This window comes from Pleurodeles waltl, chromosome 11 (assembly GCF_031143425.1).
Source record: "Pleurodeles waltl isolate 20211129_DDA chromosome 11, aPleWal1.hap1.20221129, whole genome shotgun sequence".
Classification (NCBI taxonomy): Eukaryota; Metazoa; Chordata; class Amphibia; order Caudata; family Salamandridae; genus Pleurodeles; species Pleurodeles waltl.
In genome coordinates, this window is record NC_090450.1 from 408,010,633 (window position 1) to 408,028,480 (window position 17,848).

Below are 17,848 nucleotides of genomic sequence, written 5' to 3' on the forward strand. Positions count from 1 at the left end.
TTTTTTTCCGCCATCGGGTTCGGACGCGTTCCTTTTCGCTCCGTGTTTCGGGTCGGAAAGTTAGTTAGAATCTCGGAAAAATCGTCGGTATTGTTTGCGTTCGGTATCGGGTTAGTTACAACAGATCGACACCGACTTTTGAAGAGCTCTGGTGGCCCTTCGGGGTTTTTTCGATCCCCCGTCGGGGCCTGGTCGGCCCGGCCACGTGTCTCTTCAAGGCTTATGGAACGGACCCCATTCCGCTTCTGCCCAAAATGCCATAACAAGTATCCATATACAGATCAGCATCTGGCCTGTAACTTGTGTTTGTCGCGGGAACACAGGGAAGATACTTGTGAAGCCTGTCGAGCGTTTCGGTCCAGGAAGACACTAAGAGACCGAAGAGCAAGAAGACTGCAAATGGCATCGGTGCCGACAGGACAAGAGCGTTTCGAGGAGGAGGAAGAAACATTCTCCATCCATGAATCGGACTCGGATGAGATCGATCCCGAAGAAACGCCGAAAACCGTGAGTAAGACGACGAAACACAAAACTCACGAAAAAACCACTAAAGCCCAGGGGACGCCACCGCCAACAGGCCATGGTTTAACCCGAAAAATAGGTGACCGATCATCGGCACCGAAAAAGGGCACGCTGGGGGCAAAGTCATCCGACTCCGGTCGAGATACCGCCACACAGCAATCTCGGGCTCGAGATAGTGGCTCCGAGCAGGTTCGGCACCGAGATAGCGGCACCGAAATGGGTCGGCACCGAGAGACCACAACGCCGAAAGTAAAGAAGGTTTCGTCGGAACCGAAAAAAGAAGCCGAAAAGGTTTCGATATCGAAACATCCGGCCTCGGAACCGAAAACAAGTTCGTACACTGAGGAACAAGGAATGTCCACACAAATGAAGACACATAGATTTGGACTGGAATTGGAAACAATAGAGCCAGACTATACACAAAGAAGGCTTCGTATCCAAAAAGAAACAGGGAAGATCAGTACTCTCCCTCCGATTAAAATGAAACGCAAACTTGCCTTTCAGGAAAAAGACAAGCAGCCACAGGCAAAGGTGGCTAAACAAGTAACCCCGCCACCATCTCCACAATGCTCTCCGCAACCATCACAGGTAGCCACTCCACCAATGATGCAATCCCCAACTCATACAGGAATGAGTCAAGATGACCCTGACGCATGGGACCTTTATGACGCACCAGTGTCAGATAATAGTCCTGAATGTTATCCAGCTAGACCGTCGCCACCAGAGGATAGTACAGCCTACGCACAGGTGGTGTCGAGAGCAGCGGCATTTCATAATGTCAGCCTGCATGCTGAGCCCATTGAAGACGACTTTCTTTTTAACACACTGTCGTCCACACACAGCCAGTATCAAAGCCTTCCTATGCTACCCGGAATGCTAAAACACTCCAAACAAGTGTTTGAAGAGCCTGTAAAAGGAAGGGCCATTACTCCAAGAGTAGAGAAAAAATATAAACCGCCACCAACAGACCCTGTGTACATCACACAACAGCTAACACCGGACTCAGTTGTAGTAGGGGCTGCGCGTAAAAGAGCGAACTCACATACTTCAGGAGATGCACCACCTCCAGATAAAGAAAGTAGAAAATTCGACGCAGCAGGCAAAAGGGTGGCGGCACAGGCAGCAAACCAGTGGCGTATTGCCAATTCACAGGCTTTGTTGGCCATATACGATAGGGCCCATTGGGACGAAATGCAACACTTTATAGAACATTTGCCCAAGGAGTTCCAAAAGAGAGCACAGCAAGTGGTGGAAGAAGGACAGAGTATCTCAAACAATCAGATACGGTCAGCAATGGATGCAGCAGACACAGCTGCCAAAACTGTAAACACAGCAGTGACAATAAGGAGACATGCATGGCTGCGTACATCAGGATTCAAGCCGGAAATACAACAAGCTGTGCTGAATATGCCATTTAACGGACAGCAGTTGTTTGGGCCGGAGGTGGACACTGCCATCGAAAAGCTTAAAAACAGTGCCTAGCATCACAATGGTCACAGGCACAGGGTCAACTTCTAGATCTAGTGTTGATAGACCGCCAAACATACACCTCACTTCTATGGTGTAACAATATAAATTTAACCCAAGGGCGGCCTTTCCAAGACCCAGTGCCTCAATACGTAATAACTACAGATGCCTCCATGATAGGGTGGGGAGCACACCTCAATCAACACAGCATCTATGGACAATGGGACACTCAGCAAAGAGAGTTTCACATAAATCACTTAGAACTACTGGCAGTATTTCTAGCGTTGAAAGCATTTCAACCCATAATAAGCCACAAACACATCCTTGTCAAAACAGACAACATGACAACGATGTATTATCTGAACAAACTGGGAGGGACACACTCAACACAGTTGTGTCTCCTGGCACAGAGAATATGGCATTGGGCGATTCACAACCACATTCGCCTAATAGCATGGCTGCGTACATCAGGATTTAAACCAGAAATACAGCAAGCTGTGCTGAATATGCCATTCAACGGACAGCAGTTGTTTGGGCCGGAGGTGGACACTGCGATCGAAAAACTTAGACACTGACACGGCCAAAGCAATGTGCGCACTCTACTCCCCACAGGGCAGAGGCACATTTCGAAAAACCCAGTTTAGAGGGGGGTTTCGAACCCACAACCTCACAGACAAGACCCACTTACCAGAGCCAGTATCAGCGGGGAAGTTTTCGGGGACAATATAGAGGGGGACAATTCCAAAAGAATAGAGGAAAGTTCCAAAGTCCCAAAACTCCTCAAAACAAACAGTGACTTCCAAGTCACACATCCCCAACACATAACATCTGTGGGGGGGAGACTAACCAAATTTTACAAACATTGGGAGGAAATAACAACAGACACTTGGGTCCTAGCAATTATCCAGCATGGTTATTGCATAGAATTTCTCAAATTCCCTCCAAACGTCCCACCGAAAACACACAATATGTCAAAACAACATATAGGGGGTGATTCTGACCCCGGCGGTCTTAGACCGCCGGGGTCAGGGTCGGCGGGAGCACCGGCGACAGGCCGGCGGTGCCCCGCAGGGCATTCTGACCGCGGCGGTAAAGCCGCGGTCAGACCGGCAACACTGGCGGGCTCCCGCCAGTGTACCGCTGCCCTGTTGAATCCTCCAAGGTGGCGCAGCTAGCTGCGCTGCCGAGGGGATTCCGACCCCCCCTACCGCCATCCAGTTCCCGGCGGTCCGCCCGCCGGGAACCGGATGGCGGTAGGGGGGGTCGCGGGGCCCCTGCAGTGCCCATGCCAATGGCATGGGCACTGCAGGGGCCCCCGTAAGAGGGCCCCTACAAGTATTTCACTGTCTGCTTGGCAGACAGTGAAATACGCGACTGGTGCAAATGCACCCGTCGCACCTTCCCACTCCGCCGGCTCGATTACGAGCCGGCATCCTCGTGGGAAGGGAGTTTTTCCCTGGGCTGGCGGGCGGTCTTTTGGAGACCGCCCGCCAGCCCAGGGAAAAACTCATAATACCCTCCGCGGTCTTCTGACCGCGGAGCGGTATAATGGGGGCGGAATTCTGGCGGGCGGCCTCCGCCGCCCGCCAGAATCAGAATCACCCCCATAGATCTTCTAGGACTAGAAGTTCAGGCATTGCTACTAAAAGAAGCAATAGAATTAGTACCAAAACACCAGAAAGGAACAGGAGTTTACTCTCTGTACTTTCTCATACCCCAAAAAGACAAGAGTCTGAGACCTATATTAGATCTCCGAACATTAAATACCTACATCAAATCAGATCACTTTCACATGGTGACATTACAAGACGTAATTCCACTACTCAAACAACAAGACTACATTACAACACTAGACCTAAAGGATGCATATTTCCATATACCGATACATCCTTCACACAGAAAGTACTTAAGGTTTGTATTCCAGGGGATACATTACCAATTCAAGGTGTTGCCATTCGGAATAACAACTGCGCCAAGAGTTTTTACAAAGTGCCTGGCAGTCGTAGCTGCACATATCAGAAGGCAGCAAATACATGTGTTCCCGTACCTAGACGATTGGTTAATCAAAACCAACACGCTAGAAAAATGTTCACAACACACAAAGTATGTCATAGAAACCCTCCACAAACTAGGTTTCTCAATCAACTACACAAAGTCACACCTTATACCGTGTCTAACACAGCAATACTTAGGGGCGACAATCAACACAGCAAAAGGGATTGCCACTCCAAGTCCACAAAGGGTTCAGGCATTTCACAATGTAATACAGGCCATGTATCCAAAACAAAAAATACAAGTCAAAAGGGTGATGAAACTCCTAGGCATGATGTCCTCATGCATAGCCATTGTCCCAAACGCAAGGTTGCACATGCGGCCCTTACAACAGTGCCTAGCATCACAGTGGTCACAGGCACAGGGTCAACTTCTAGATCTGGTGTTGGTAGACTGCCAAACATACACCTCGCTTCAATGGTGGAACCGTATAAATTTAAACAAAGGGCGGCCTTTCCAAGACCCAGTGCCACAATATGTAATAACAACAGATGCCTCCATGATAGGGTGGGGAGCACACCTCAATCAATACAGCATCCAAGGACAATGGGACACTCACCAAAAACAGTTTCACATAAATCACTTAGAACTATTGGCAGTATTTCTAGCGCTGAAAGCATTTCAACCCATAATAAGCCACAAACACATTCTTGTCAAAACAGACAACATGACAACGATGTATTACCTAAACAAACAGGGAGGGACACACTCAACACAGTTGTGTCTCCTGGCACAAAGAATATGGCATTGGGCGATTCACAACCACATTCGCCTAATAGCACAACTTATTCCAGGAATTCAGCATCAGTTAGCAGACAATCTCTCTCGGGATCACCCACAGATCCACGAATGGGAGATTCACCCCCAAATACTGAATACTTACTTCCAGAGTTGGGGAACACCACAAATAGATCTATTTGCAACAAAGGAAAACGCAAAATGCCAAAACTTCGCATCCAGGTACCCACAAGATCAGTCTCAGGGCAATGCGTTATGGATGAGTTGGTCAGGGATATTTGCTTACGCTTTTCCCCCTCTCCCACTCCTTCCATATCTAGTAAACAAGTTGAGTCAAAACAAACTCAAACTCATACTAATAGCACCAACATGGGCAAGACAACCTTGGTACACAACACTACTAGACCTTTCAGTAGTGCCCCATGTCAAACTACCAAACATACCAGATCTGTTAACGCAACACAAACAACAGATCAGACACCCAAATCCAGCATCGCTGAATCTAGCAATCTGGCTCCTGAAGTCCTAGAGTTCGGACACTTAGACCTTACACATGAATGTATGGAGGTCATAAAACAAGCTTGGAAACCTACCACTAGACATTGCTACGCAAATAAGTGGAAAAGATTTGTTTATTACTGCCATAATAATCAAATTCAACCCTTACACGCATCTGCCAAAGACATCGTAGGATACTTACTACATTTGCAAAAGTCAAAGCTAGCTTTTTCTTCCATTAAGATACATCTTACAGCAATTTCAGCTTACCTGCAAATTACGCACTCAACTTCTCTATTTAGGATACCAGTCATAAAAGCATTTATGGAAGGTCTAAAGAGAATTATACCACCAAGAACACCACCAGTTCCTTCATGGAACCTCAATATTGTCTTAACACGACTCATGGGTCCACCTTTTGAGCCCATGCACTCTTGTGAAATGCAATACTTAACATGGAAAGTTGCATTTTTAATTGCCATCACATCTTTAAGAAGAGTAAGTGAGATTCAAGCATTTACCATACAAGAACCATTTATTCAAATACACAAGCATAAAGTAGTTCTACGGACAAATCCTAAATTTTTACCAAAAGTCATATCACCGTTCCATTTAAATCAAACAGTAGAATTACCAGTGTTCTTCCCACAGCCAGACTCTGTAGCTGAAAGAGCACTACATACATTAGACATCAAAAGAGCGTTAATGTACTACATTGACAGAACAAAACTAATTTGAAAAACAAAACAATTATTTATTGCTTTCCAAAAACCTCATAACAGGAAATCCAATTTCTAAACAAGGCATTGCTAGATGGATAGTTAAGTGCATTCAAACCTGTTATCTTAAAGCAAAAAGAGATCTGCCTATTACACCAAAGGCACACTCAACTAGAAAGAAAGGTGCTACCATGGCCTTTCTAGGAAATATTCCAATGACCGAAATATGTACGGCAGCTACATGGTCTATGCCTCATACATTTACCAAACACTACTGTGTAGATGTGCTAACGGCACAACAAGCCACAGTAGGCCAAGCAGTACTACGAACATTGTTTCAAACAACTTCAACTCCTACAGGCTGAACCACCGCTTTTGGGGAGATAACTGCTTACTAGTCTATGCACAGCATGTGTATCTGCAGCTACACATGCCATCGAACGGAAAATGTCACTTACCCAGTGTACATATGTTCGTGGCATTAGTCGCTGCAGATTCACATGCGCCCACCCGCCTCCCCGGGAGCCTGTAGCCGTTTAGAAGTTGATCTTGAACATCTGTATATTTGTAAATATATTACTTTAAACTACATTATGTACATTACTCCATTGCATGGGCACTATTACTAGCATACACAACTCCTACCTCACCCTCTGCGGGGGAAAATAATCTAAGATGGAGTCGACGCCCATGCGCAATGGAGCCGAAATGGGAGGAGTCCCTCGGTCTCGTGACTCGAAAAGACTTCTTCGAAGAAAAACAACTTGTAACACTCCGAGCCCAACACCAGATGGCGGGATGTGCACAGCATGTGAATGTGCAGCGACTAATGCCACGAACAGATGTACACTGGGTAAGTGATATTTTCCATATTCGATGGCATGTGTAGCTGCAGATACGCATGGTATGCATTGCTTCCGTCATCTAGTGTTGGGCTCGGAGTGTTACAAGTTGTGTTTCTTCGAAGAAGTCTTTTTTCGAGTCACAGGATCGAGTGACTCCTTCTCTCAGTCATAGTGTGCCTGGGCATCAACACCTTTGCTAGATTGTTTTCTTTCTGCTTTCGGGTTTGAACATGTTTCCTCTCGCTCCGAGATTTTCGATTCGGAAACTTTAGATAACTTTCTTTGACCATCAGTATTGTTTCAATCACGTTTCCATCTATAGTCGAGCAGATAGTACTGTTGAAAACCAGATTACGCCCTTTTGGGCGCGAACGCCTACCACACCGAAGCCTGATGGATTGGACTCCATTCCAATTCTGTACCCGATGCCACACATTAAATTTCCGTACACAGACTAACACATGGTATGTTATCTGTGTCTCTCTCCAATCACCGAGAAGAAGACTGTGAAGCCTGTCAGTCGTTCCGATCCAAGAAAACACTGCGTTACCGGAAAGCCAGAAGACTGGAAATGGTGTCGAAGACTACAGAATACACCTACACCGTTGAGGAAGAATGGGCCCAGACGGCAGTTTCCATTCAGGACACCGACTCCGAAAAAAACTTGGAGGAGGATAGCCAACTCATCACCGCGGGGTCAGCATGTAAGTACGATTGCCCCTACATGCCCACTCATAAAAAAAACCATCAAAGGCCTTGGGTGCACCACTGCCAGAGAGCCAGAGAGCCATGGTTTGACCCGAAAGAAAATAATCGGCGACCGACCTTCAGGTGGCCGAAGGCCGAAAAAGGGCACACCAACTTCGATACCGGAGTCGAGCAAATCTACCAAAAGCGCCACATCCGAACCGAGCCGGCGACCACACTCTTAGGAGTCGAAACCGCGACATCCTGCCTCGGAGCCGAAACAACAGGCTGTAATTTCGGGACCGAAAAAATTGCTAACTTTCGGAGCCGAAAGAGTATTCATACACAGAAGAACAAGGACTTTCGAGCCGATTAAAGCAGAGATCAAAGACATTTGATGAACAGTCCTCTAAATCGCCAATAACATCAGAATATATTTCTGAGGACTCTGACATTCAACCTATTCTTGAAATCATGGTTGAAAGACAATCAAGGATTCATATCCATAAAGAGACTGGGAGGATCGAAGGTTTTCACCAATTATCTAGCAACAATTGCACAGAAGTGCAGGGAAGGTTTTTTGCTTGGCTGACTCAGTGGCGACTAAGAAGCTACTGGTCTCCAATAAATGGCCAAAAAATATATGTACCACCAGGTACGGCACTTATTGCCTTAACACACAATGCAGTAATACAGTGGTTCCCAACCTGTGGTCCGGGACCCCTGGGGGTCCGCGAGAGCCTAGAAAATTCAAAAATATTAACAAATATTGATCAATTAGGTCCCCAGCTTCCAGTAATGACTCAGGCGGGGGTCCCCGGATTCCCATGATGATTCAGTGGGGGTCCCTGGGTTCCATTAATGTTAAAGTGGGGGTCCAAAGAAATCAAAAGGTTGGGAACCACTGCAGTAATATGCTGGGGCTTTACGATAGTGTTGTGAAGATAATCCTGTGCCTAAACTAGTAGACACTTAAATAATGGCACCTGGATTGCCATCTCTTCAGGAGTCATCTATTTCAAACACAGGAACCGCAGTACTACCCGACTATTTGTGCATCGTTTCAATATTGAGTTCCAATATCCAGGAACTTTAACCAATATCGGGGAACCTAGGACAAAGTCAAACCCGCACATACACGTTCTGGGAACTGATGAGGGTCAGGCTCTCTCTATTAGCAGTACTGCACTAAATTAAAAACTTGGATATGTGCGTCCACACAGACCGCTTGATATGCATGCTTTTGTGAGTAAGAAAAGAACCTCTGTTTTTAAGGAAAACATAAGTCATTGGGCAATAAAAAACAAGGTTGCAGACACTTTCGCGCTAAAAGCCTAGTGTATCCCCTCAGCGGAGATGGTCGGAACATCCTTTATCCTCAAACTAGCTTGGCGTACAACTTAACGTCCTCTTGAAATAGTGGACTTACTGTCCTCACACTATGGTTTTTAGTGAAAAGATGACATTCAAAAGCCACCTCTTATGGTTTGAGAATATTTTCCTAGGCTCTTTTACCATTTGACCTGACTACCAGGATACATGCAAGTAAATGGAGCTGCAGCTTGTCCTCTTGGTAGCAGAATGAGCAACAAATTTATGTTACAGGAGTCCACAAGGGATGTCATTAGTAGCACCGTCCTCCGTAAGGTTCATTTTTGGTGCTCATGAAAGATTCAGTTAAATACTCCCTCAGGCCCACCCTACACTACCTTCTTGGTACCAGAGGGCCTAGAATTTGGCACCTCAATGTACATGATGCTCGGGACACATTATGAGCATCCCTGTCCTAGGCATACATCCTCATGCTGGATATAGACTTGCCAAAAGGGTCTTGACCCCGTCAGCAATGGGACTACACTGATCTTGCTTTACTTACATTTATTGTAGTCATTTCCCAAATATCACTCCCAGAATAAACATAGAAGTGATATTAAAAAATTATTCAGAGACAATTTTGATCTCTTTGCATAGTGTAATTGTGAGAGGCCTTATCAGAAAATTTTCACTAGTCTGTCAAAGCCCTCTGATTTAGCATATCATTGCAGCCTCAAAATTCATGCCTCTCGCTTTTGAGCCCATACACAAAGCTGAATTTATTTTTCTGTAGTGGGAAACAATTTGTATTGATTTTTCAGCTGTGCGGTTTATCCATCACAACAAGTGCGGGTGAAGGTAAATAACTCATTATTCTCAAATATTTGTATCTTTCATGCATTCCTTTCTTGGGGAGTGGGCAGACCATAAAGATCTCTGATCTCATTGGTGGAATTGCTGCTCACATAATGTGGTTGATATGGTGTAAAGACTACTATGGTAATTGAGTGCATTCTGGCACTGACTGTGTAACATTATTACAAAAGATTGGCAGTCTAGCAAATGAGAACAATTTAGATACGTGAAACTGTCAAAGTGATGAATAATGGAAATGATGAAGAGGTATATTTACCTCTGTATATGATTTACTGGGCAAATAGCAACTGACTTGGTATGATCTGACACACTGTCTAACATTATTGCTTGCCTTTGGAAAAGGGTGAATTGACAAATGAACAGGATGTTGTGGAGTACATCATGGGCCAGCCCAATGTCGTTCCCAGGATCAATGCCAGAGTCCTAGGGCCAGAGAGGCAATACTTGGACCTAACCGCTGCCAGTGAGTACCATCAATGTTGTTGGAGTTTTTTCTAGTGGGACGAAACATGTTGGCAATAATGGACGTGAAGGGGGTTGGGGGGATATGGGGGTGAATCCTTATTTCTCCTAGACATCCCTCTAGGATAGTTCCTTAAATTACAGCAACTGTTTTTTATCTTACCCTGTACAATCCAAATAATAAAGGAGATATCCAGGATATGAACAGAGGCAGTTTTATTGTTTTGACAGTTGGTCCCCTACCTGTACCAGCACATACATTATTCTGAGCACCCCTTGGCCAGACTTTCTTTGGGTCAAGGTGGAGGCCACTGGGTTTGTACCATCTTAACCCGACAGTGCAAACTGGCCAAGGATGAAGCATGCCACTCACGTGGGTGAGGCTTTTCCATCCATAAACGGATGTATATTAGGGGATAATAGTGGAAAATAGGGGTACTGAAGGTTAAGGCTTTAGGAATTGAGTGTGTGGATCTCATACTTGTCCTACTTTTTTATGTGGAGTTGCTAACGGATTTGGAGATTGTAGGGCGGGGTAAAGATCTCCTACCTCTCTTTACGTTTTTCATGATGGCATCATGCATGTCGCTAGTATCACATGCAAGAGTGCACATGCGTACTTTCCAAGAATAGATCTGCACTAAATGGTCACAAGCCACAGGGAGTTGGGAGGATCTAGTGGTAGTCACAGCAAAGATACAAAAGGAAGCACAATGGTGGAAATCCATGGACGCGACGGTAGGGAGACCATTCAAGACACCGACTCCAAAAGTGACCATTATAACTTATGCTCCCTCAAGGGCTGGGGAGCACACACAGGAAACCTGAAGGTATGGGGACAATGGACGAAGACAGATGGGCTGAAGCACATCAACTACCTAGAAATAATTAAAATAATTTTCCTAGCCCTGAAGGCATTCCAAACACACATCATGGGTGAAACTGTGCTAATACAACCAGGCAACACAACAACGATTTTTTACCTCAACAAACAGGGAGGAACAAAAATATTCACTCTGATAAGGCTAGCCCAAGAGATATGGCAATGGACAATACCAAAGAAGATCGCACTGCAAGCAATACACCTACCAGGAAAAGAAAGCACAGAAGCGGACAGATGGAACAGACAAGAAAGCAGCTAACACGAATAGTAGCTAAAGCAACTGGTACAGGAGTAGATTTCTAACGTCTTGGAAAGACCAGAAATAGAGATGTTCACAACAGCAAAGAATGCAGAATGCCAACACTTCACCTCCAGGTTTCAACACCACCAATCAGAAGGGAATGCCCTGCCATTAAAATGGTCAGGGATATTTGCTTATGTCTTTCGTCCAAAATACCCCTAACACCAAAGGAGCTGGAGAAAGCCAGACAACAACGGACACATCTCGTTCTCTTAGTGCCACAATCGGTCAGACAAACTCAGTACTCGGACTTACTGGAAATGTCCAGGGATCAAATGATGATAAGCAAAGCAGAGCAAGACCTGCTAACAATTCAGGAGGAAACACAAGGATAGTAAGGGTGACGGAAGCCGCACTTCTAGGTATTAACACAGTAGTTTTTAGCAAATATATATGGAAGAACAATGTCTGGTGCAATCAGGCCGAGTGCCCTACTACCCAGCAGGCACAAAAGTGAGTAACAGAATACCCACAACCAAGCCTAGAGAAAAAAAATGTGGCCAGAGCACACAGAATGTTGTGTCCAATAGTATTGCAGGGATGAGAAACCCTGATGGTATGTTGAAGGTAAGCGAAAGTTTGAGGTTGACGAAAACGTCCAGAGTCTTGTTAGTAGAAAGTGCCTTTATTCGTAGGTGTTGTAGAGCATGATAATCGTCATGGATAAACAGCCAACACGTATTTCGTCACACAAGTGACTTCATCAAGGCTGGGCCGTCCGGCCTGAGTAATCAATGTTAATTAGATCTGTGGGCTGGAATAGGTGATAGAGATCTTTGTAAATTGAGGAAATTCAGAGTGGTAAGGCTGCCTGAGCAGCAACAGGGTGATTAGGTAATTGAGCACGTAGGTAAAGAATGGTATGGGAGGCCTTGATAAGCCGTAGAGACAAGACCTTAGAGATTCAAGCCGGGGAGGCGCGGTGAGCAGTGAAAGCGTCTGTTCAGGAGGGTGAGTGTGCCACCCGGAGCCAGCAACACTCAGCCTAGCAGCCTGCCTCCTGAAGGCTTAGAATTTGGACACCTCCAACTACTGCCTAGGGCAATGGAAATCCTTAAAGAAGCTTGAAAGGCTACTACAAGGAAATGCAATGCAGCAAAATGGGGAAGATGCATTCACTGGTGCCCAAATGACAAATAAGTGGAGACAAGGACTGGACAGGAAACTGTGTCAACGTAGCTCACTCACCTACTAGATACCAGCCCAACCTATTCATCCTTACATTGCACATTTGGCAGCTAAAGTAGCTTACACCAGGGCACTTCATGCAACATCTTATTCACATCCTCAGTGGTGAGTAGATTCCTAAAAGGAGCTGAAGAAATCGCTCCACCAACATCCGTTCCAGCCGCCTATTGAACCTGAACACCGTGCTAAAGCAGTTAATTACAAAGCTCTTTGAACCTATGCACAAAACAAATCTCAAATTACTAACGTTCAGGACAGCGTTCCTAATCGCAATCACATCTCTACGCAGAGAAAGCGAACTGCAGGCGCTAACAATGCATGAACCATACTTGCAAATACACAAGGACAAGGTGGTTCTCAGAACAAACTCGTAGTTTGTGCCAAAGGTAGTAACCCAGAAACAACAGTTCCGGACCAAACCACTAGATGACAGAATAATTCACAGCATGTGAATCCAGAAAACTGTTCAAGCTGCAGAACTGCTCCTACTGGTAAGTAACCCTTTTGTTTTCTTTTGTAAGTTTGTGTGCACTTTTTTTTTTTTTACTGAATTGATCTCTCCCTGTGAAACGAGCCTTCAATGGGCCAATAAGAGTTTTGTGAATGCCCCAACCTAAACATGTCAGTGCTAATCTGAATATCAGGAGTCATGGACTATTAATATTATTTTGATTGTATTGTATCTGCCTGTGCTGTAGCGGGTAGCTCCATTTGTTGGCTTTCAGTTAATATTACTTTTAAATGGAACAGCGGTCACAGGGGATGAAATGAACAGACTCTCTGCAACCTTTAAAAGTTTCTCCTAGTCTCCCTGAGCTGAGAGAGGACAGTTAAGAGTGGGGTTTGCCTCAAATGCTCTTCATGTTCTCAAGACAATGAGCTCCAGTTGGGCAAGTCCTACCTAGTTGGGCCATGCCTAAAATCTTAGACACCGTAAAACTGTGTGTACTTTGGTGAATCATGCAATAGTTGTCAGGCTTTTGGCCTACTATGCGAAGGCTGATGAGACCTGCTGCATATCACCCCACTGTTCTCCCTCCTCCAGACAATTTGAAATATTTTTTGTTTAGATTCTGTTGCACCCCAGTGTTATGTGCAATTTGTACCCAGTCATGTTCACTTTAATTTTTATCATGAAATGCTATGTCAGGTCTGTAGGAAAGTAGCACCTTTCTGGAATAGTTGCCTCCACTTTCTGCCTGGTTTCAGTGTGTTTAGACTAGTACATTGGGGTTCTTCTAGCCAGGACCCCAGTGTCGGTGCTCTCTCCCCTAAATTTAGTTGCAAGGTAACTTTTACACCCCTTCATTGGCACACTGGTGCACCCATGTAAGTCCCTAGTACAGTGGTTCTCAAACGTTTTAATGCCGCACCCCACACCCACATGGGGAAAATTATATAATCGCGGCCCCTTCAGAATTTTTCACAATTATTCTATTAAGTTGGAAATATTTAAATATGTCTAGACTTATTTAAACTTTGCAGTTAAGTTCGGTTACCTTTTGAAAAATGCAATCAGTGTTTTTCTGCTTAAAAAAAAAAAAGCAGTGTTATCTACATTATGCCTCTTTTTGCCAGAGCCGGACTCCCCCTTGCGCGCCCCCCCCGGATCACTTGAGGCCCCCCAGTTTGAAGACCCTTGCCCCCTAGTATATGGTACTTAGGTACCTAGGGTATTGGTACACCAGAGGTCCCCCATGGGCTGCAACATGCATTGTGCCACCCACAGAGGCCCATGCAGACTGTGATTACAGGCCTGTCATTGTAGCCTGTGTGCAATGGCGCACACACCTTACACTCCAGATATAAGGTTTGCCTTATATCATGGTGTTTTGCTTTTCATTAATGACCGAGCTGACAAAAATCTCTGGAATGCACTTCTTAGTCCAAAGAAGACATTTATTATTTCACTATGTGAGGTTCCTAAAAGGAGATTAGCATGTTGAAAGCACACATTTAATAATAGTCACAGCAATGAAATGAAAACATAACAAAATGATTCTCCACTGCAATATGCACAGCAAATTTATGTATCTATATTATAATGCAAAGCAGATAATGAATAAAAAATGTATCACTGTAGAGCCAGGTGCTTCATCTTTCTCATGCCAGCAAGATGATGACCCTGTTCGACTGAGAGAAAGAGAGGTCTAAGTCCTCACGGGAACTCTATATCAGGCGTTCAACGTGTGAACCCTTGATTGAGGTCATGCCAATCCTCACTGTCGCACTGGGTCTTTTTATATCTTTAAAACCAAAGCAGCTTTCTGAAAATAACCTCCTTTCGCGATTCAAACGTGCTGGCTAGTTTTGGTATGCTTTGAAAATAACACGTTGGGGTTTGGCCACAATCCCAAGATGTCAAGTCAAAACAAGGCTGTTCCCTGCCGTCTGAGTACATCCTCATCAACCAAAGCCCTTTATGAGAAAAAGCAGGAAAACAAGACAGAATGCACAGTTTACAATGTGGAAAATTACGGGCAGCCTTTATAATGGCAGTGTCTAATGCTACAATAAAGTCAATAGGCAGAATTCATTTAAGGCTAAACTGAATACAAAACGTAGCCTGTAACTGGTGAACACTAGACAGCTAATCCAGGTGCAAAGTGGTCCAATTCATTCAGTGGTCAAAACACATATTTCACTACACATGGCCACTGCACTTTACCCTGGAGGTCACGCCTAAGGTAGGCCTTTCAGCCCAAGGGCAGGGTGCATGGTTATAAGTGTAAGGGCACCCCTGCATGAGCAGAGGTGCCCCTACAATCCCCAGACTCCATTCCCTGGGCATTTTAAGTTCGGGGAAGCCATCTTAAGATGTGTAGTGGACGCTGATCAACACGAGTTGTGCAACTACATAATGACTTCACCAAACCTAGGCATGTTTGGTATCAAACTTGTTGGAATCATGCAACTACACTGATTCCAGTGTTATTTGCATGATACCGTGTACTCTGGGGGTTCCTATGGGATTCCCCAAAGTCTGCCTGCACAGCCTTGCAGAGTTTGCATGCCAGCCCGTGCTGCGGCTGACCCCAGACACTGTTCTGCCCCTCTGCTGCTGAGCCTAACTCAAGCAGGAGGAAGGCAGAACAAAGAAGTTCCTTTTGAGATAGAATTGGACCACCTCTTCTTTAGAAATAGATGTCTCTGGGCTGGGGTGGGGTGCATCTGAGCACCACCAGACTGCTTTGAAGGCCATATTTGGTGTAGTCTTTGCCTAAACCGGTTTGCACCAGTGCAGGAACCCCCGGTTCCTGCTCTTGCGTGAAACCACCCACATGACAGGGAAGTGACCACCCCCCTGTCCAGCTCCTCCCCTAGGGAGGTGCACAGAGCTCTGCCAGGTGGCCACTTGATTCTGCCATCTTGGAAATACGATGAGCAGAGGCCCCTGTGAGCATCGGACTGGTTAGTCGGGTTAGGTGACATCCCTGACTCCCACTGATAGGTGGGTCATTTCAGTTAGTGACCAACCCTCTTCCTGGGTTACTTAAAGGCTCCCCTAAGGGTGGGACCCCAGATTTGTCTGATGAACGATCTGCAAGTCTCCGCTGCAAGACACTTCTGCAACCTGGACACCAGAACCACTGCTGTTCTTTGCAGGAACCAGAAGCAAGACCATAACCAGTAGGTGGGCTCCTACTGCAACTTTGTTTCCAAATTCTGCAAAGACTTCTGCAACCCTGTGGCTATTCATCCTCCAGAGTCTCTGGGACTCTGCCTGCACTTAGGAAAGCAAGAAGGAATCTCCCTTGGAGTGAAGGAGTTACTCCCCTGCATCTGCAGGCACCTCGACGACCGACTTGTGGATCCTGCTGTCCCACAGACTCTCCAAGGCTCTGCAACGTAGGTGGTGGTTTTGTGGCTCCCCGGAGGTGCGACCTATCTTCCTTGTAACTAGGAAGCTTGTGGTCCCTTGTTGAAGCTGCTTGACCAGAACCCCTGTGCACCGCATCTGCTTGTCGTTGCAAAGGCTTGTTGGCTCTTCAGTCCGAAGACCTCCAAGGTCCAAGAAGCCCTTGCCTCCAGCACTCTCTAGTTACAAGAACAACGTCCTCTCTGCAACTCCTGCATTGTGGGCATCACTCTTAGGTGTGCTGCTGAGGCCTCCCTGTGAGTCCTTGCGCCTGCTGCCTGAGTGTCCTGCTGGGGGACTCCAACAAGTCGTGCTGGCTCTCCTGCTTACTGAGGTCTAGCACTGATCTACCTGCCAAGTGTGGATCATCTGGACCTTGCTGGTCACCACAAATCCATGGCTTGTTGGTGGTCCTGTTGACCACTGACCCCTCTGCAATCCGATGTCCGGGTGGGGCAGCTCGTAGATGACTCTTGGGATCCTCCTGCATCGCCTGGACTCCACAGCTGCACTTTCTTCATCCACCGTCTTTCAAGAAGCATCAGAGAAAGGGTTGGCATTGTCTTCCTGCCCCGTCTGGGCACCTCCGGGTGGTCTGGACTCTGTCTCCTCTCTCCTTAGGTCCTCTGCTTCCGGAATCCATACTTGGGTTCCTTCGACTTAGTCCACCCATCGCGACAGCAGCTGGACAACTGAAGTCCCCATTGACTTTAGCGGGACGTTCTGACACAAATTCACCCTTATGCTCCTGGCTCCCTGGTGTAGGTACTCCACTGTTCTGGGTATCCACTGGTAGGGGCTCTATCCAGCCTCCCTTGTCCCAATAGGTTTCCTCAGAGGTCCTCTTGGTAAGGTCCTAAAACGTGAAAACTCTAACAGCGACTTCCCTATGTTAGCCTATGGACACTGACCGAGATTTCTACTCTGCACACGGGTGCCTAGGGAATCAATTCTGCCTACTTACCTTTGGGGTTTTAGTACTTCCCCAGTCCTAAGGGTCCTTTGGTGGCAGTGTGGGTTGGGAGCGATTTTCACTTTCCATTTTTTTAGTATGTGGTTTGCCATACACTTCCCCCCGGGTGCCCTCGCCCACAACTGGGTGTCCATGTATTTTCATTTCTTTACTTACCCGTTGCTAAGTATATTTTTGTATGTCCATATCTCCGGTTAGGAGATATACAAAAGTTAGTTCTAGAGTGTGTTAAAATAAACATTACATATTTTCCTAACACTGGTGTGGTTCTTTCATGTGTGTACTTCACTAACTGACCTGTTTGGTAATTGCACCCGCTTCACACCTTCCGAGATAAGCCTTAGCTGCTCTCCACAGCTACTCTTATGAGAGCTCTGGTTAGCTAGAGCCGCCTACACTATCACTAACGGTTGCCTGGACTCAGTACACAGTACCTCACCTGTAGGTGTACACTATATACTGAG

At 46.0% G+C, this 17,848-nt stretch overlaps 1 protein-coding gene across 3 annotated transcripts in view; it reads left to right on the forward strand.

The window, feature by feature from the left end:
• Positions 1-17,848, forward strand: part of UGGT1 (UDP-glucose glycoprotein glucosyltransferase 1) — a 1,185,714-nt gene that overhangs the window by 505,648 nt on the left and 662,218 nt on the right. For all 3 annotated transcript variants that reach the window (XM_069213734.1, XM_069213736.1, XM_069213735.1), the window contains exon 19: positions 10,061-10,181. In XM_069213734.1, coding sequence (XP_069069835.1) covers positions 10,061-10,181 — 121 coding nt within the window. The remainder of the gene's footprint in view (positions 1-10,060; positions 10,182-17,848) is intronic.